Source organism: Raphanus sativus, chromosome 6, assembly GCF_000801105.2.
Source record: "Raphanus sativus cultivar WK10039 chromosome 6, ASM80110v3, whole genome shotgun sequence".
Classification (NCBI taxonomy): Eukaryota; Viridiplantae; Streptophyta; class Magnoliopsida; order Brassicales; family Brassicaceae; genus Raphanus; species Raphanus sativus.
The window spans coordinates 5554567-5575870 of record NC_079516.1 but is presented as its reverse complement, the minus strand read 5'-3'; the positions used below and the strand labels follow the sequence as shown (position 1 = coordinate 5575870).

Sequence of the window (21304 nt, the reverse complement as noted above, 5' to 3'; positions counted from 1 at the left end):
ATTCAGAAAAAACTCCCAAAAAGCACAATGTCAAAACCAAATTGTATTGTTTGATATTATGTTAGTGTTTTCACCATACAGTTATATCTCTAATACACCAATGAAAACTATTAATAGAAAAAATAGTTTTAACATTTTTCTTAAACAATGAGAAAACTCGAAATTATATAAAACCATATTATGTGAAAAGGACAAACTTCAAATTATATTAACTATTATAGAATATATGTTACGTGTTAAAAATAAAAAATAAATCCGCGCGGTCGCGCGGGTCGTGATCTAGTTAATATTAAAACGAAAACTAATAATAATTGTACACTAAAAGAAAGAGAAAAGAAAATGCTAAGCTAAGCGCCGAAGGCTATTCCAATGGCTCTTGGATTCTCTCTTACTTATAGGCCAATTTTTGCCAGCTTTACTCGATTACTTCTCGTCTTATGGCTGAACACAACAAAAATAATAATAATAATAGTAAAATAAAATCTCAGAACACAAAAGTCTGAAAAACTTACACACTCAAGTTTTTATTCTGTCTCATCTGGTGGGTGGTTCCAGAGAGAGAGAAGAAGAAGATGAGTGAGGAGGATCACCGGGTGGGTTTGGCTGTGTTTCTACTCTGCATTGTAGGGTTGAAGCCAAGTCTCATCCTTTCAGCCACTGATCCATCTGATAGTGAGTTTATACTCTGTTTTTCACCTCTAAAGTCTCGATCTTTCAATAGTATTTGATTCTGGGTTTTATGTTTCTCCTATGAACTTTCAATTTTTTTTTCCATTTCCCAATAACTCATAAAAGTTTATGTTCTTTTCTTCAAAACGGGTTTGTCTCTCACCAAACCTCAAATCTCGAATCTTTTCTCCTTTTTTTAACCCAACTTTCTGTTTTTTTTTTCCTTTTCTTGTGTGTATCTCATAAAGCATTTCTTGAATTTAGACTGTAAACTTTTTCAAGTATGTTGATGTTTGGATCTAACAACTTCAGGAACCGACAAAAAGTTGAGATGATTATGATTCAATCCATGGTTTTGAATAGTTCCCCTCATGGTTGTTTGTTTCTCTAATGTGCAGTTTCGGCGTTAAACGGCATGTTCATCGCCATGAACTCTCCAGGACAGCTGTCACAATGGACATCATCATCAGGAGGTGATCCTTGTGGACAAAACTGGAAAGGCATTACGTGCTCCAACTCAAGAGTTACTCTTATGTAAATCATTATTTCATATCACTCTGTTATATCTTTGTTTTTTTCTCTTTGTATCTATGCTTTAATACATTCTTTTTTATCTACTGGCAGAAAGTTATCAGGTCTTGGACTCTCTGGATCACTAGGATTCGCGCTTGATAAATTGACTTCTGTTACTGAGTTGTTAGACTTCTATCTTCTATAATACAATACACACAAAGTTTCTATTTTTAGTACTAATGGCATAGCTTATAATCTCATGGACTGTGTGTTTTGGGGTGAAACCTGCAGTGATTTAAGCAGCAACAATCTTGGAGGGGACTTGCCGTATCAGCTTCCTCCAAATGTTGAGAGACTGTATGTTTTGATGATTCTCTCTGTGTGTCTGTTTGTAAGGTTGATAAAAGTTTCTGAATTTTTGTGTTTAGGAATCTTGCTAATAACCAGTTCACTGGATCTGCTCCCTATTCTATCTCTCAAATGACACCTCTCAAGCACCTGTAAGTTTCAATTATTTATCTTCAGACATTATCTTTGGAGAAGTTTGGTTTATTTGATGGAGGAACATTGGTTTTTTTTGCTCAGCAATCTTGCTCACAACCGGATTAAGCAGCTATCTATTGACTTCACCAAACTCACTTCTCTCTCTATCTTGTAAGATCCTCTCTTTTTTTTTACTGAGTTAAACTAATTATCTAATGAAGAATCCATGTGTGTTTTCAGGGACCTCTCTTCCAATACTATCACAGGCTCTCTTCCCAACTCAATGAGCTCTCTTACAAGTGCAAAGTCAATGTAACTAGCTCTCTTACAAGAACTCACTTAAAATGAACCACTTAGTACTAACACAATGTTTTTGTTGAATAAACTTCTTCAACAGTTATCTTCAGAACAATCAGTTCACAGGCACCATTGATGTCTTAGCCACCCTTCCTCTAGAAAACTTGTGGGTTAACTTAAATCTCTATCCGTCTTTAGAAACCCCCATCACATCACATTCACTCATCATTTTGAAATGCTTTCCTCAGGAACATTGCAAACAATCAGTTCACAGGCTGGATCCCTGATTCTTTGAAAGGCATTAACTTGCAGTAAGTTTTTTTTTACAATTAGTTTCTTGAATCTTTCTTTTTTTAATTCTCATCTCACACTATTAAATGATCTTGCAAACAGGAAAGATAATAATCCATTAAACTCCGGGCCTGCACCCCCACCACCTCCAGGCACACCTCCAATCCATAGATCATCACCTACTCCTAAATCCCGTAACAACAACGGATCCAGCAGTAACAACAACGGTGATTCCAGCACTAGCAGCAGTAATGGTGATTCCAATAAATCAGGAATGGGAGCTGGCGGCATAGCAGGAATAGTCATCTCACTGTTAGTCGTAACAGCAGTCATAGCTTTCTTCTTGATCAAGAAGAGAAGATCAAAGAAGACAGCAACGTCAACTGACATTGAAAGGACTGATGATAACGTTAACCAACCTCAACCCTTCACACTCCCTTCAAACGACTTCAACAAGGCTGTACAGAATCCACCGTTGGTCGAGACAAAGAAACTGGATGCTTCTTCACTGTCGATGAATAATCTACTACGCCCTCCACCAGCTGAGAGACACAAGTCGTTTGATGAAGATGACTCAACACCGAGAAAGCCAATCGTTGTTTTAAAGAAACCTGCCATCGTCCTTCCTTCGAATGTGAAGGCCTATACGGTTGCAGATCTTCAGATAGCTACCGATAGTTTCAGCGTTGATAATCTTCTCGGTGAAGGGACTTTTGGAAGAGTGTACAGAGCTCAGTTTGATGATGGAAAGGTTATTATTAAAAAATCTTTAATACTAATCTTTACATGTGACGTTACAATACTGAGATGTTTGTTTTTAGGTACTTGCTGTGAAGAAAATAGACTCGTCTGCGCTTCCCACTACTGATGATTTCACCGAAATAGTATCGAAAATTGCGGGTTTGGACCATGAGAACGTGACCAAGCTTGATGGTTACTGTTCCGAACATGGACAACGCTTGGTGGTCTACGAGTTCTGTAGAAACGGCTCGTTGCACGAGTTCTTGCATCTTTCGGAAGAGGAAGAAAGCAAGCCGTTGATATGGAACCCTCGTGTCAAGATCGCTCTCGGCACTGCACGCGCATTGGAGTAAGTCTTTCTTCAATCAATACAAACTCAAAATCACATTATATGGGGAAGAGAGTCTCATGATGGGAAGTGTTGTTGTTTTATAGGTACTTGCATGAAGTTTGTTCACCGTCTATAGTCCACAAGAACATCAAATCAGCTAATATTTTACTTGACGCAGAGCTGAACCCTCACCTCTCAGACGCTGGTCTTGCTAGCTTCCTCCCTACTGCTAATGAGGTATATTATATATACAGAAGTCTCCACCTCTCTCTCTTTCTCTGTGTTCCTTTATTACTTAAATGATTCTGATAACAACAATGTGCAGCTACTGAACCAAAACGATGAGGGATACAGCGCACCGGAAGTATCAATGTCAGGGCAATACTCTCTGAAGAGCGATGTGTACAGTTTTGGAGTAGTGATGCTTGAGCTTTTAACCGGGAGAAAACCATTTGACAGGTAAACCCATTTGTACTAATATTCATTTGACAGGTGTACTAAGATAATCCTTTTTTTTTGATTACTACAACAGCACAAGGTCAAGATCTGAGCAGTCATTGGTGAGATGGGCAACACCTCAGCTACACGACATTGATGCATTGGGGAAAATGGTTGATCCAGCTCTCAAAGGGCTTTACCCTGTTAAATCTCTATCCCGTTTTGCTGATGTTATCGCACTCTGTGTTCAGGTAATGTTATCATTTGTGTGCGTCTCTCTCTGCACATATAAAGAATGCGATCTCAGTGGTGTTTTGTAAAATTTTTGTAACAGCCGGAGCCAGAGTTTAGACCGCCGATGTCTGAAGTGGTGCAGGCGTTGGTTGTGCTTGTGCAGAGAGCTAACATGAGCAAGAGAACAGTCGGAGTCGGGTCTGGTAGCTCTGGTGCTAATGACTACATGTAAATTCTTTACTCTGAGAAACACCAAAAAACAAACAAAATCAACAAAACAGAAGTTTTTTTTTTGTTCTTCAAAAAACTGAGAGAATAACAACAACCAACAACAACCTCCTTTACGCATTGTATAATCCCATGTTTCCTTGTAATATGTTCCCAAGTTTGTAGCTTTTTTAGATTCCGACACGATGAACTTTTGTGAGTTTTTCGAGCCAAGAGACTGTCTTTATCCATATTTGTATTATTTTTGTTTCTCAATAATTTTTCTTGTTAATAAATCGAATACAACTTTATGTTTAACATGCAGCAAAGTCAGTGTTTCAGCGTTCTTTGTTTTTTTATTAACCAGCATCGAGAGTGCTACGCCATCACATTCACAGGAAGAACAGAGAGACATGAAAACGTCACGTGACACGCAGTCGACAATTGTAATTTTGCACACATACACCTCACGTGTGAATCACAACCATATAAATAATAACACGCTTCATCCAAAAAAGATCAAATATTAAAGGCCCATGTAAGCCCACAAAACGAAAGAAAGACCAAATAATAAAGGCCCGCGCTTTATCCGAAAAAGACTAAATACCAAAGGCCCATGTAAGCCCACAAAACGAAAGAAAGACCAAATATTAAAGGCCCATGTAAGCCCCAAAAACGAAAGTTGCCATAGTATACAGGCTTGAGCTTATCCATCTTCTTCTCCGTGTCATCTCTACAGACACACACAGGAAAGATCTTCTCCACTGCTAATGTTAACTGTTCCCTATAGATAGTCCGTCCGTAACGTCCTCCGAGTCTCTCCTTCTCCTCGCTCCTGTTCCTGAATGAGAATCTCCAATGCCTTCTTTAGGCACCTTCTCGAAAAACCACGACACAAACTGTGTCTCTTCCAAAGTTGCCACTCTACTAAGATCTCAGACCGTCACCCATCCTAGATTCTTACCCATTCCGTTCAGACAACATTCAACCCACACAAGAGTCCTCTCCAAATCCGCCAACCTCGACGAAGCCATCGCCACTCTATCCTCCTCCTCACACTCGAATCCGGAGCCTCACACTTACCTAGACGCTCTCCACGCGTGCATCTCCGCTAAATCACTCCACCACGGCCAAAAGATCCACACTTTGATCCTCAGCAACCCTAAACTCCGCCGCGACCCCAAGCTTCTAACCAAACTCATCACTCTCTTCTCCGTTTGCCGCAGACTAGACCTCGCTCGCAAACTCTTCGACGACGTTAACAAAAAAGACTCAGCCTTTCTCACCGAGGAAGTCTGGGCGGCGATGGCGATCGCCTTCTCCAGAAACGGGTCGCCGAGAGAAGCTCTAATCGCTTACGTCGACATGCTGTGTAGTAGTAGTAGTAGCTTCGTGACGACGACGCCTGGGGATTTCTCCATCTCCGTCGCGTTGAAAGCGTGTATTGACCTTAAAGATTTGAGCTTTGGGAGAGGTGTGCATGCCCAGATCGTGAAACGGAGGAGGAAGGTTGATCAGGTGGTGGAGAATGCGCTGTTGAAGCTTTACATGGAAAGAGGATTTTTAGAAGATGCGCGCAAGGTGTTCGACGGAATGTCTGAGAGGAATATCGTGACTTGGAATTCGCTTGTTTCGGTGCTGAGTAAGAAGAAGGTTAGGGTTCAGGAGATGTTTAGTCTCTTCAAGAAGATGCAGGAAGAGAGGATTGGGTTTAGCTGGGCGACGCTGACGACGATTTTGCCAGCTTGTGCGCGTGTGGCTGCTCTTCTTACGGGGAAAGAGATTCATGCGCAGGTGTTGAAGTCTAGTGGGAGACCTGATGTTCCGTTGGTTAACTCGTTGATTGATATGTATGGGAAATGTGGTGAGGTTGTGTATGCTAGGAGAGTCTTTGATGGGATGTTAAATAAGGATCTGACTTCATGGAACACTATGTTGAACTCTTACGCCATCAACGGGGATATCGAAGAAGAGATCAGTCTTTTTGATAGGATGATAGAGTCAGGTGTTGTTGCGCCAGATGGGATTACCTTTGTTGCTTTGTTGTCTGGGTGTAGTGATACAGGGCTCACAGAGTATGGTGTGAGTTTGTTTGAACGTATGGAAACAGAGTTCAGAGTCTCACCCGCCTTGGAGCATTATGCTTGTTTAGTTGACATCTTGGGACGAGCGGGTAGGATCGAAGAAGCAGTCAAGGTGATAGAAACGATGCCGTTTAAGCCGAGTGGATCCGTTTGGGGATCACTTCTCAACTCCTGCAGGCTCCACGGGAACGTTTCAGTGGGGGAGATTGCTGCAAAGGAGTTGTTTGTTCTCGAGCCTCACAATCCAGGGAACTATGTGATGGTTTCTAACCTATACGCTGATGCAAAGATGTGGGACGATGTGGATAAGATCAGAGAGGTGATGAAACAGAGAGGGATTAAAAAAGAAGCTGGTTGCAGTTGGGTACAGGTTAAAGACAAGGTTCAGATCTTTGTTGCGGGAGGTGGACACGAGTTCCGTAACTCGGATGAGTATAAGAGAGTATGGTCGGACCTACAAGAAGCTATTGAAAAATCAGGTTATGCTACTGATACAGGCGTGGTGGAGCTTCATGATGTTGATGAAGCTACTAAGGTGAATTGGGTTTGTGGACATAGTGAGAGGCTTGCGACAAGTTATTCTCTTATTCATACCGGTGAAGGGGTTCCGATTAGGGTTACTAAGAATATGAGAGTATGTGGAGATTGTCATGCATGGATGAAGATTGTGTCGCAAGTAACTGGGAGAGTTATAGTTCTTAGAGATACAAAACGGTTCCATCATTTTGCTGACGGCATCTGCTCATGTAAAGACTACTGGTGATTATATAAAAAAAAATTGCTTGAGCTTGTTGCCCTAAAGAGTTGCTGAAGCATCATTATCCGCGATGTAACTGATTATGTTAGTACATATATTAATGGAAACACAAAGCGTTCTTGGTACTAGGACTGACAGTACCGTACTGTACTGAACTGACAGTACCGTACTGTACTGAACTATGAAAAGTTAAGATCTCTCAACGCTCCCTACTGACAACCATTTAACAAGATGAACTGTGTGTGCGCTCGGGAACACGTGTAAAGCTTGAACGCAGACAAAATCTACCAACCAACGTGACCTTAGGAAAGAATAATTGACAGACTTGATATACAGAGGCGTGCCTCATGTATAATCAAAAAGGCTTTTGCCTCAGGCCCCCAAAATATATAAAAATTTTAGGACCCCAAAATTCTCCAAAAATTTGGTGTAGCATAGTGGTTTTAGTGAACATACTATAATGTCATCCTACGTTCGATTCTCCCATTGTTGCTTTTCAATTCTTTTATCAGAAAAAGTTATTTATGTTACATTGTCAATTTCCCAAAATCAGAAAAAGAAAATCTCTTTAGTGATCCCCAAAATTCCTAAATAGAAAAGACATAAATATCTCAACTACTTTATACATGATCTATCTATATTTTCATGTTGTACATCTTATTTTTCACGCAGTATCCTAGCATTTTTCTTCATTGTTCCTTCTGTGCTTCTAGCCTTCTATCAACAAGTGTCTCTTTTTATTTAATCATCACCATTTTTTTTTTTTGAAACTAATCACCATCACCATTTCTTATTGTATCAAAATATATGTTTCTTTCCGTATAGACCGCATCGATATCATTTTTTCTAGTGCTTTAGTTTTTTTTAATTAAGTTAACATTTCACACTAGTAAGGAATCTAGATTATGAAAATTTGGTGAAAAAGTTTCTTGAAAAGGAGAGGAGAAAGATTATGTCGTAGTTTTATATTATTGTTTTAGTTTTTCTTTATGCTATTTTAACTATAGTTATATTTTAGTCAAAAAAATTTTTGGTTAAAAACCCCATTTTTATACTTGCCTCAAGCCCCTGTAGACCTTCGCACGGCACTGTTGATATAGTTGGACGATGTAATAGTTGCACATGCATTATACATATTAATTAATGATAATTACGTATGTTATTCATAATTTTGATCATTAGTCCAGATAGTATTATATTTTCTTATACCAAGAAATCGAAAATACAACTTGGGCTGTCGCTTTACAAAAATAATGAAACTTGGACACATTTCTTATAAAAGTTAGACCTACATCGGATGCCCTGCAAATGGCTGTCGGAAAAGGAGTACGCAAGTTGATTGTTTCTTTTTAATATCATAACCCCCACTATTAGTTATTCTGCTTTCTTTTTTTTCTATTATAAATTATAATGATTATAATTGTTGAACGAAAGAAAAAGATAGTGGAAGGTTTTATGGTAAATATGGATTTACATGATTATAACATAATAGTTGCCGGGAGATGAAGAAAATGAAAGACGGACTGTACGTGATGATCGCAATTTACCACTAAACGAGTCAACAAACTTTTAAACTAATACTAGCATTTTATCCTGTTATGGCTGATGTTGCTTTCGTAGTCGAATACTATTGTACCTTAAAAAGTTCTTACCTTACGTTCTGGCTTCTGCTGTCTATTATCCGTTGCCAAAAGCATATTAAATTAATCATTACCCGATACATTATAGTCGTGTAACTTTTTAAGCAAAACAAAAGGGTCATGTAACTAGATTACGTACATGTTTATAGTCATGTTTAGTATTGCACATAATTAATACTTACATACTAAACGTTTTTTCTGCAACAACTGTGAATATCATAAAGGAAGGAATGTTGATGTTTTACAAAAGTTAGACCTATATAATTGTCACCTTGGCAAAGAAAAGAATAAAAACAAGGAGATAAAATGCTTAGGAAAGGGGATTTTCTTCAAACTAGCCAGAGGCATAAGGTCCTTGTAACCAGCTAATTATACGATTAGTCAAAAAAAATACCTTTTCAAATGTGTAATCTATAAATTATATATCTTTTGTTTTGTCAAGGTTATAATAACCTTTCGAAGTACAAACCAGTTATTTTCTTTGTATTGGTATGGTAAACAAAAGCTGATCAAAAGAGCAATGTGTCACATACTGTACGTTTCACCATTCATACATTTTCTATCAGTCCAATATTTCTTTTTTATAAATTGTTCTTGGAGATGCTTTTAGAACATGCAAGCTCGAGGAATATTGTGATAAAGAAAATATATAGTAGTCAAATAACTCGAACCGACACTAATGCATATCATTCTATAAAAACAAAAATTTCTTTCTTATGTATTATAGAAACAAAAAGTTATCACCAGAAAGCTAGGATTTGCTTTGTACGTATGCCGACAAAACTTGTATTTCAAAATTTACTTTCAAGTCTAATTACGGGAATATTTTGTTTTCCTGTATGGTATATGCTATGGACCCATGACAGGCTTACACCAGCCTATTACAGTTCTACAGCCATCGGTTTAAATACTTTTATGTTTATTATTTCAACGCTATGTAGCACTTTTGCTTTGCCTTATTTACACATTTATACTTAATACTACCTGCCATTTATTAGTACAACAAGAAAATGTTCCATTTTAGGTTCGTTAAGCGTTATAAGAACACGGTTAATATAGTAGGTATAAATGTACATAAATCTTTTCTTTTTTTTTTAATAAAAATGTACATAAATCTTTTCTTTTTCAATAAATAATATTATTTCAGAAATTATATATATATATATATTAAAAAATATGGAAATAGCTAAAGCATCAGTTTTAAAAAAAAAGAGTTAATTCGTTCAATTAGTTAAAAGACCTTAAGGTGTATAGAATAAACGTTGACAAGAGTGGTGAAATCATCACTAGTAACTGGGTAAGCTTCTTTGTATTTTATTGTAGCTCTTACAAGTGTTTTTTTTTTCTTTTTGAAAAAGTTCTTACTAGTGTTGTTACTTTGTTAATTTTGAGAATTCAAACTTATGTCTGATAGAGTATACAAATTGGTAAACAATTTGTTCACGGTATCCCAAAAATCGAAATTGTAACTTGGGAGACTAATTCTAAGATCACATATATTTCCAAAGACATCGATACATACTCAGTTTATAAATTTTGCGATAGATTTTTTCTCCCGTTAGAGCATCTCCAATGATGAAACTACCATTGGAGTTCTTAAGCTGTATTTTAATAATTTTTTTTTGTTTTAGAAGAGTTAAGGATTCTAATTCAAAAAGTCAGTCTAATGGTGTACTCCATTTAGAAATCCTTAAGGAAAAAAAGATTTACAATGTGAAATGTATATGTTTAGAAGTGAAACAATATTTTTCAATTGCATTGAGCTAAAAATAATATGAAACAACTATTCATCATAGTCATACACTTTCCATGAAAAGAAACTATAGTGGAAACAGAAAACTAACCAGTTGAAGATCCTCTTAACTTAACTAATGCATTACACAAACATCAATGCTTGAAGTTAGACTTGCTTGAAGTTAGACTTGTTCTTAAGATAATCTCCATAAGCAGCATTTTTTTTAAAAAAACCACATCAATCTCAGGAACGTAAACGAATTTAAAAGAATTATTGAGGAGGAAGACGATTCAGACCTGGTCTTATGTTGTCGTCTAGGCGCCACCTCTGTTCTCTCTGTGGCTGCAAAAACAGAGTATTGGAGAGAAGTGCAAGGATGGAAGAACATGACAAAGGACCTGTGCGCAACACATTTTCATGATCACTTGGTATCATCATCAATCTGATTTTAGCCTGAAACAAGAACGAAACAGGATACTCGATCAAAAGCAGAAGCAGTTAACTCAACAACATCATCATCATCTTCCATAGCATCAACAGTAGAGCTTGATTAATCTTAAATCAGATTGGAAATCTATAAAAGCTTGATTACTCTAATACATGGATCAATCTCAGAGACACAGGAAACAGTGAATGAATCTATAAATGTCGTGATGATGTTTTCATTTGAATCAGATTTATGAAAGAATAACATTTAATGAATCAATCTCCTGAGAACAGAGGATCGCCCCAGTCATGTTTAATAACTAGACCCAATATTGAAAGCACATCCATTTCTTATCACAGTCGAGATTGATCAAATGTGAGTAAACAACACTGAGACTAAATTGACAAAAGGTAGATCTCCATAATCAGACAAGCAAGCAGAACCAAGAAACACAGTAAAAATGTAGTTATTGTCAGTGGATATTGTAATGGGGAGAGAGAGAAAGAGACTGACTTGGCGCTGAGAGTGGGAGAAGAAGAAGAAGAAGAGGAGCCGAGGAAGAGAATCTGTAGGGCTGAGTAGATGCCAAAGGGTTAAGCTTTAAAGCCATTTCTTTCAATCTAGGGTTGGGCGAAGAAGAAGAAAAGAAAGGTGATAGAGGAACCATGGTGGGAGATTGAGAGAGAGCGAGGGAGGAGAGATTGAGGGAGAGCCAGGGAGGAGAGATTGAGAGAGAGACACGTGTACTAAGGATTGAGTCCTTCCAATCCTTCTCCAAAGATTGATCCTTCATTAATTAAGCCAAAATATTATTATTATATTCATTAATTATGTTAAGGATTTGGGAAGGATTCCCGTTGAAGATGGTCTTATAGTAGTGTAGTCATGCATACGTGTATGTGTGATGTGTCGTACTGACGTCAGCATTCTTTAATTTAGAACATGCAAACTAGGGAAATAATTTTACTCAGAATTCTTTTACTTAGAATATATAATTTTCTGTATTAAGAAGTCATATTTTCCTTTTAGATATTAATATTACTTTTTACGATTAACAGCAACCTATACAAAATTTAGAAGTTTCAAGACAATTCATTAGAGAAAATTTTATTTTTGAGAGAAGGCATAAATTAAAGAAATATTCATTAAAGAAAATTTTCCAATTTAGAAAAAAAACTGGTAAGCAAAGCAACGAGAGCTAGTGTTATGGCTAGACCTTTTTTTTGTAATGTAGGCTAGTCTTACCCTTCCAGTATGTGCAATGGAAGTCACTAGCCTAGGCCACTCGTTATAGTTTGACTTGTCTTCGGACAATATCAAAACCAAATACAAGATTACAAATTTGGGAACACGACAATAGTACTTCTGTGGAACTCGAACAATTGGAATAATATTCTCTTTACAAAAAAATCTTATCTTCTATTAACGAGGCGGCTTATAACATGTGGGTTTTTCACTAAATGTACGCTCAAATAATAGAGTCAAGAAAAGTTAGAAGAAAGAGAGAAGAAAAGCTATTATAAAAATCTTATCTTCTTTTAACGGCTTTTTATAACATGTGTTTGTGTTACAAAAAGAAAGCATGTGTTTTATTTTTACGGAACTTATTTACTCTCAAATAATAGAGTCAAGTAAGAAGAAAGAGAAAAGAACCATTAAAAATAAATATCGTTTCTAATTTTAATTTCATCAATATAAACACCCCACTCTTGAAGAGAACATTCACCACTTTCACTCATCAGTGTCAAACAATGGCAACATCTATCAAAGAAATATTCTCCAAAGATAATTTCAAGAAAAACAAGAAACTTGTTTTACTATCAGCTGCCGTAGCATTGCTCCTCGTGGCTGCCGTCACCGGAATCGCCGCCGGAGCTTCAAAAGCCAACGAAAATAAAAAACGAACTCTATCACCGTCGTCTCACGCCGTGCTAAGATCCGCTTGCAGCTCAACTCTTTACTATGACCTCTGCGTCTCCGCCGTGGCCACGTCTGGCGGCGTCAAACTTAGGTCGCAGAAAGACGTCATCGAGGCCTCGCTTAACCTAACAACAACCGCCGTGGAACACAATTACTTCACCGTGAAGAAACTGATCAAGAACAGGAAAGGACTGACTCCACGTGAGAAGACGGCCCTTCATGACTGTTTGGAGACTATTGATGAGACCCTTGATGAGCTTCATGAGACACTGGAAGATCTCCAAATGTATCCTAACAAGAAAACTCTACGGGAACACGCTGGTGATCTCAAAACCCTAATAAGCTCTGCCATTACCAACCAGGAGACTTGTCTCGATGGATTCTCTCATGACGATGCTGATAAGAAAGTCCGTAAGGTCTTGTTGAAGGGTCAGGTACGTAAAAACATCAATTCTTTACCCGTTATGACTCTCATGTGCAATTGCATAACAACTGAAACTAAATATTAATATGTGAAATGTATAAGATAAGATCAGTATCAACTGATTTAATTTAAAATTTGCAAATGGCGACCGATAAAATGCATTTGTTCTTTTTTTTTTGTAAAAGAAAATGCATATGTTTTGGTTCACTAAATTTATGGAATCTGAAATGGCTCAACAGAACATCATTATTCTGTTATTTCATCGTGGGGCTATGAATTGTTTTTTTTTTTGTTGTTGTTTTGTTTGGATGTTTACGATGAAAAAAATTATAGTTAGGGTAACAAGAAAACTAAATAAATCATACATCACATCACATTCCTTTGACAATTCTCTATATATATTTTTTTTTTTACTTTCTTATAATGAAATCTTGTTAGCTAGTGTTGGTAGAAATAGTTGCTATCAGTGGTTGTTGGTGTGTAAATATTTAATTCTATAAAATTTGTGATAACGCGATTGTTTTTAAATACAGTTTTATAACGAGATAAGTTATGCGTAGGTACACGTCGAGCACATGTGCAGCAACGCACTAGCGATGATCAAGAACATGACTGATACCGACATAGCCAATTTCGAGTTAAAAGCTAAATCCTTCTCAAACAACCGTAAACTCAAGGAGGAGGATACTACGATGGCCGTAGATATTGCCGGTTCCGGAGAAGCAGACGCCGAGGGGTGGCCTACTTGGTTATCCGCGGGAGATAGGAGGCTTCTTCAAGGGTCTTCAGTGAGAGCCGATGCTACCGTGGCTGCTGACGGTAGCGGTAAATTCAAGACAATTGCGGCTGCGGTTGCAGCGGCCCCGGATAATAGTAAGAATAGGTATGTGATACATATAAAAGCAGGTGTTTATAGAGAGAATGTGGAAGTTTCGAAGAAGAAAAAGAATATAATGTTTATGGGTGATGGTCGGACAAGAACTATTATTACCGCAAATAGAAATGTCGTCGACGGTAGCACCACCTTTCACTCTGCCACCGTTGGTAAGCAACTTTATTTCTTTTTCTTTTTGAAAAGAAAAGATTGAAGTAATTTTGCACGATGTGGCCCTTCTTTGTGGTGGAAAATCTTTACTCTTTTCAACTACATTAATTATTCACATGTGTGGTTCAAAAAAAAAATATATTCATATGCAGATTCCTAGTCTTAGTAGCCACTACAACATATGATTCGTACGTTTAGCCTAGTAACGAGATAAAAATAAATTTGAACTTGAATTGCGATAAGTGAACAAAACGCTTTGTGAGATATGAGTCATCTGCTGAGTCTCGATCCATCATTTTCTTGGCTTTGTTCTTTTATGCTTTTCTAGGCCACTTGATGTTGATTGGTTTTATGACTTCCACTCGTAAAGAGATCTTTAACCTTTTTTTTCTTTCTTGTTTCTTTGTCGTTGACTTTTCTTATTTACATTTGTTAAATAATTTCATTATACACCTTTAAAATCATCACATTCCAAGCTGTATTTCATTTCTTTTTCACTTTTAAAAATATTTTATAAAAAGTTAAATTTATCAATCCGTTAAACTAAAGTGATATTCCAGCTAAACAAGTCTAGTTTATTAGCTAATGATGCCGTTAAACTAATTGATGTTCTTTTTTTTTGTGGGGTCTAGCTGCTGTCGGCGAAAGGTTTCTAGCGCGTGACATCACTTTCCAAAATACGGCAGGTCCGTCGAAGCACCAAGCGGTGGCTCTCCGCGTCGGTTCTGACTTCTCTGCTTTTTACCAATGCGACATATTAGCTTACCAAGACACTCTCTACGTCCACTCTAACCGTCAGTACTTCGTCAAATGCCTCATTGCTGGAACTGTCGACTTTATCTTCGGAAACGCTGCCGTCGTTCTCCAAGATTGTGACATCCATGCTCGCCGACCAAACTCCGGCCAGAAAAACATGGTCACAGCCCAAGGAAGGACCGATCCTAACCAGAACACAGGGATCGTTATCCAAAAATGTAGGATCGGTGCCACGTCGGATTTGCAGCCCGTGAAAAGTAGTTTCCCGACATATCTTGGTCGACCGTGGAAAGAGTATTCTCAGACAGTGATCATGCAGTCGGATATCTCCGACGTGATCCGACCAGAAGGGTGGTCCGAGTGGACCGGAACTTTTGCGTTGAACACTCTGACATATAGAGAGTATGCGAACAAAGGAGCAGGGGCTGGAACTGCAAGGAGAGTGAAGTGGAGAGGTTTTAAGGTAATCACTGCTGCTGCTGAAGCCCAGAGATATACTGCTGGTCAGTTTATCGGTGGTGGGGGCTGGTTAGGTTCGACCGGTTTCCCTTTCTTGCTCGGTCTTTGAGATGTTATTGTTGTGAAGTGTAACCTACATGCTGTTGGTCGAATAATTATTGATTTTATCAATAAATTCAAATGTGTTTGTTTTGTGTATTTTCATATATTTAGTTGAGATTGATCACCATAATTATTGTTGTGAAGTGTACCCCTTTGATATGCAATACGACACACATTCTCCGATGAATATATACTCGCATATACAGTACTTAAGCATGTAACACCAACCTGGTCATATTTCTTTGCGCTATCTACACAAAAATACATTAATATAATTATTTTGTATATAACTATAAAAATTATATTTATAAACCCCTATATTTTCCATCATTTCACACGAAAAAACAGCATAGACTATTTGTGAATATATTGCTTTTTGATTTCAATGATAAAAGCTAATTATTAATTGCAACAATTTAGTAGATAAAAGTTAAAACCATACCAGAAGCCATATGGGGTTGGATGGACACCGAAATAACAAATATAGCTGCAAAAAAGTAAGTTACAAACATCTTTGTGAAACTCATTCTCTCGTCTAGTGAAGAACACACAATGGTTTGCAACTTTAAGATCAATTTATATAACTATTGGTCATGGAATTAAACACATAAATATTCCAAAATAATCTCAATATATTCTGCATTTTCTTTTTATTTTCGTACCATAACAAAATTTTCATATTTGCTAAAAAGGTTATATTTGGGTAAGATGTCTTTGAAAATAATTATTAAGTTTTAATTGGACATTTTTCATATCATATATGTATATTTATAGATAATTTGAAATGTAAGTATTAATTTTTGATTATATATTTTATTATTTTTCAACGTCTCTTTACAAATAAGTTGGTAAAAAAAACAAAATCCGAGATATGATTTTGTCTTATGCAGATCATGCACAACTACACAATTATTGCATTAATATAATTATTATATACATAATTACAAGAATTATAGATATAAAATCCCATCTTCTTCATCATTTTCACCTGAAAAATACAGCATAGACTCTTTGTGAATATCTTTTTTTTTTTGTTGTAATGATAAAAGCTAATTAGTTGCAGTAATTTACTAGATAAAAATTAAAACTTCATCGGAAGCCATATGGGGTTGGATGGACACCGAACCAATAAAACCACAGAAAATGTAAATTGCAAATGTCGTTGTGAAACTCATTTTCTCGTCTATTGAAGAATACACAATTGGTTTGCAACTTTTAGGATCAATTTATAGGACTCTTGGTCATGGAATTAAACACATAATCCAAAATAATATCAATGTATTCTGCATTTTTATTTGATTTTTTTTTTCCACAACAAACCTTTCATATTTTCGAAAACGTTATTTTTGGGTAAAATATCTTTGAAAATAAGTATTAAATTTTAATTAGACATTTTCCATATTGTAAGATAAATTTTTATTCTTAGATACTTTGAGACGTAAGTATTATTTTTTTTTGATTAAATATTCTATAATTTTCATGGAATGTAGGATATATAGTCGAATGATTGTGGTCCCATTTAATAGTCAAATTTCCCATATGGATATGAAATTTTATTATGTATTTGATTATTGATATTTTGTTTCTTAAAATATAGAATTTATATATATTCTCAATTTATGGATTTGGTATTATTATTTTTAAGAAAGAAAATATCTACAATTCTTACCAAAAAAAAAGAAACTAGATTGTGACCAAACTCGTTTATTGAAGAAGTACAGAAAATTATTATAGAGTATTTTGGTTTTAAAGAAATAAATGTCGATTTGGAATTGAGTTATCTACCTATTGGTTGACCGGTGATTATTGGAAACTCACGCCAAGTTCAAAATTGAGTTATCTACCTATAAAGCACTTCCTAACCTGAACAGAAAATTTTTTGTTCACTTCCTAACTTGAACAGAAAAAATTTTGTTCAGCTGGGGTATAGGTTTTCATTTGTGGTTTAAAGATTCTTCAAAGGATATATTGTTTGTGGTTTGGAGACTCGTTTAGGGTATAGATTTTCATTTATGGTTTAAAAATTCCTCAAACAATCACTTCGATAAATCATGTCTAAACATTACAATAAACTGTCATTCATAAAAATCCTGTCTAAAATCATTGCATAATCATAGCGAAAAATCATGTTAATAAAAGCTACTGATCAGTGGTGGTCATCAGGACTGCAACTCCTGCTCTGCCCCAGTCCTCGCCTGCAACTAGGAAGACTCACGCTCTGCATCTGCTGCTCCTTTGGGAAAGTCGTTTGTAGTAGTCTCAGTAGACATGTCAGATGGGACTGAAGCTGGAGGTGGTGGGCCTCTGGTCCTCGTAAAAACTCCCCACAACTGCTGCATCATCGTCTATACCTGGAAATTAAACAAAATAAAACACAGTAGCTGTCTCTATAACCAATGTAACAGCTCAGTGTGTGTATATATAAGAACCCTCAATTTTTATTAATTTTACTGAGCTGTTAGGAGCTCCCATGCCGCCCTCAGAACCTCGAACATAGGAAAAACCTACAGCTTCTCCGAAGACTAACACAAAAACGAAGCAACTTCAACCAACAAGTTACATCTGGCGGCATGGGAGCTTCTACGGGCAGTTAGAGAAGCCGCCTCCAACCACATCCTCAAGCTATAGGAGCCTTGAGAATCATCTCCCACAGATGCAACACAGTCACCGAAGCTAAATCGCCGCCTCTATTCTACACTGTCATACAATAATTATATGTATTATCATTAGTAAAAAGTTTAAACAAATAACATAAATATATAAATATTTACATCAATTTAAAATTAATTATTTTGTAAATATTTAAACTTTAATCATAGATAAATAAAATTTTATGAAAACAACTAATCAAATCTTCAAATCATTATAATGAAACAAAAATAAGAAAAATATAAATTTAAAATTGTCAAGCTATATATAACTTATACCCAATTAGATTAATAAATATAAATGTTATGAGTTATTACATACACATACACACATATATACATATTAATGGTTTATACATCCTTTCCCTCTATTTTGCATGTTTTTTTCTTTATTTTTACTATTTTTTTGCTTATTTTAATTTTCTTTTTCTTAATATAAATATATTCTATGTATTATTTTAGTTGTTTGCTTTAATCGATCACGAAACTTGCTTGGATGCTTTTGAGGAGCTAGATTTCTCAACCTATCAGAGGAATAAAGAAGTGATTAAGACACTGAAAGACTCGTTGAAGAAAGGGAGTCAACTACTGAGCAAATGTTTACGTCTCTTATCCAAAGGCTTACCCAAACTAGATGAAAGGAGTTTCCCGTACTGATTTGGTCCTGACGACCAGAAGTCTCTTCTAACATGTCAGTGGATACCAAATGTCACAGTTGCTAGTGACGGAACAGACGATTTTCTAACCATCAACGATGCGGTTTGCCAAAGTTCCCGAAAGTGGGAGCTCGAAATTCGTGATCCGGGTCAAATAAGGGATGTACCGTGAAAACGTGATCTTTCCGCCAAAGAAGAGCAAAGTGGTTATTTTTGGAGATGGGAATACCAAGACCGTGGTCTCCAGTGGCTTGAATAGGCTGGACAATCCCCTGTTCACAACGTTTCAGACAGCAACATTCTGTAAGTCAACAGCTAATTTCTGTGTTAATACATTTGATCCCTTAACTTCTGTCTTTCGGTTTGGTTCCAAAAGCCTTATACAGTAGAACCTCTATAAATTAATAATGTTGGGACTTTGAAATTTTATTAATTTATAGAGATATTAATTTACAAAAGTTTCCTTATTTAGATTTTTTTCTATTTTTAAATATTTTTATTTAGAAAAAAAGAAAATATTTTATTTTACCGTATGTACATTATTTAAATTTTAGAAATTTGACTTTCATATTGTTTTATTATCTTATTTTGTGTATATTTTTATGTTTCATAGAATTGTTAACTGGTTTTCGGTATAATTTTACCAAATATTATTAAAATATATTGAAATGTTAAGAAAAACAAAGAATTTTCATTGTGAATATAAAACCAACAATATAATATTTAGATTGTACTTATATAAAAATTATATATAGATATATTATTAATTTATGATTTTAAGGGGACTATATATTTACATAGAAGTTTTAAAAATATTATTATCTTATTATTTTATCGATTTGTGTTATATTTAACACTAGCCCAATTTGGAACCGGCAAAATTTATTAATTTATAGAGATTATTAATTTATAGAGTATTAATTTATAGAGGTTCCACTGTATTTGTGTTCACGTTATTGTTGGTTCATTATATTCCTTCTTACTCAAGCAATTGACGTTCGGTTAGGTTTTGTTTTTAGTAATTGTAAGTCCTAATCTACTTTAGTGTTGGTTCACTCTAGGTTCTTTTTTACTCAAGTAATTGTTCGTTCTGTTAGGTTTTGTTTTTAGTCATTTTAAATTCTGATACGTTAGTGTTGGTTCGTTAGATTCATTCGTTCTTTACTCAAGTAATTGTCGTTCGGTTAGGTATTGTTTTTCTAACTGGTGACCAAAGAATGAAGAGGAATAATGCATTCTTTAATGTTACTAATAAATTAATTTTATTATTTATAAGGAATAGTCATTCTTTTTCTTTCTTTCTCGTTCCTTTTATTGTAGAGAATTAAAGAACAAATTCACTAAATTTGATATTGAATAACTATTCTTCATTATTCCCATAAATTTATTCCTATCCATTCTTTTCCTATTTGTTCCTAGTATTCCCGAGATGGTTACCGGTTAGACCATTTGTGTTGGTAATTGTGTTGTGATCTTTGAGATTAAACATGATAAAGTAGTAGTTTGGTCTTCATTGCTCTGTTTTGTGTAATGACTTTGGTAAGAAAAAGTGTTCTTGACAAAAGATTAATTCATTTTCATTTTTTTTCTGCAACCCTTGCAAATACACACGATTACAAGCTTATAGGGAGAACTTATTCTCTTGTCCAACTATTACAAGTGCTCCCACTATCACATTTTAGCTCTAGCTTAAGGTCTTCACTTCAACAACCATTTCTGACACTTGACAACTTCACTAAACCAAACTACAAATCATTCTAGTTACCTTGATTCTTCTGATTTGGTTTGATTACAAAAATGACATTACTCAACAAATTGTCATTCTGCTAGGTTTTGTTTTTAGTGATTTTAAATTCTGATACGTTAGTGTTGGTTCGTCAGATTCCTTCCTACTCATGTCCTTTCTTGTGGTTTGGTTGTTTCTTTTGCAGCGGTTCGTGGAAGAGGTTTTGTGGCAATGGACATGAAGTTCATCAACATCGCCGGACCGGTAAAAAACCAAGCGGTAGTGATCAGTTTGCTAAGTCCTCTCAAGAAGGCCTCTCCCGAATCAACTCAACACTTTTACTGCTCAGGGTGCCACTGATCAGTTTGCTAAGTCTGGGTTTGTGATCGTGAGCAGCACAGTCATGCCCTACCGAGGGGAACATTCCACCACCTATCTGGGACGCCCTTGGAAGCCTTTTGCGACCGTTTTAGTTATGAGGACGTATCTCGCAGACATAGTCGAGCCTCGAGGCTGGATGGCTTGGAACAACGAAGAACCACCTACGACTCTGAGGTACGGAGAATACCACAACAGCGGACCGGGATCGGTTCTTGGTCGACGCGTAAACTGGACGGGCTACGAACCTAGAATGACGGATGAAGCGGCGCAGACGTTCTCTGTTGATACCTTTATCAATAGAGACGGTTGGTTGAACCATACTTGCATCCCCTACGACCCT

The 21304-nt window shown here is 36.1% G+C and overlaps 3 protein-coding genes and 1 long non-coding RNA gene across 4 annotated transcripts; 3 read left to right on the top strand and 1 right to left on the bottom strand.

Annotated features, from left to right (window-relative positions):
• The first annotated feature begins 440 nt into the window (after window positions 1-440).
• Window positions 441-4522, top strand: LOC108812754 (protein STRUBBELIG-RECEPTOR FAMILY 7). Its single transcript, XM_018585098.2, has 15 exons — window positions 441-672; window positions 1068-1203; window positions 1294-1365; window positions 1474-1539; window positions 1611-1682; window positions 1768-1836; window positions 1906-1977; window positions 2063-2128; window positions 2211-2273; window positions 2356-3004; window positions 3075-3343; window positions 3430-3562; window positions 3651-3784; window positions 3858-4014; window positions 4098-4522. Exons 1-15 carry the CDS (start codon window positions 573-575, stop codon window positions 4227-4229), a joined length of 2190 nt encoding a protein of 729 aa, XP_018440600.1. The 5' UTR covers window positions 441-572; the 3' UTR covers window positions 4230-4522.
• A 400-nt stretch (window positions 4523-4922) lies between these two features.
• On the top strand, window positions 4923-7190 carry LOC108805987 (pentatricopeptide repeat-containing protein At3g14330). The gene has a single exon (XM_018577996.2). The coding sequence runs from the start codon at window positions 5063-5065 to the stop codon at window positions 7049-7051; it is 1989 nt and encodes a 662-aa protein (XP_018433498.1). The 5' UTR covers window positions 4923-5062; the 3' UTR covers window positions 7052-7190.
• Window positions 7191-10455: 3265 nt separating this feature from the next.
• Window positions 10456-11605, bottom strand: LOC130496388 (uncharacterized). The gene is made up of 2 exons (XR_008935500.1): window positions 11361-11605; window positions 10456-10873 (listed from the first exon to the last, which is right to left on the bottom strand). It is a non-coding gene; the product is annotated as an uncharacterized LOC130496388 (long non-coding RNA).
• Window positions 11606-12557: 952 nt separating this feature from the next.
• Window positions 12558-15649, top strand: LOC108812892 (pectinesterase/pectinesterase inhibitor 3). Its single transcript, XM_018585277.2, has 3 exons — window positions 12558-13201; window positions 13752-14235; window positions 14869-15649. The coding sequence occupies exons 1-3, from the start codon at window positions 12599-12601 to the stop codon at window positions 15558-15560; spliced, it is 1779 nt and encodes a 592-aa protein (XP_018440779.1). The 5' UTR covers window positions 12558-12598; the 3' UTR covers window positions 15561-15649.
• Window positions 15650-21304: the final 5655 nt, after the last annotated feature.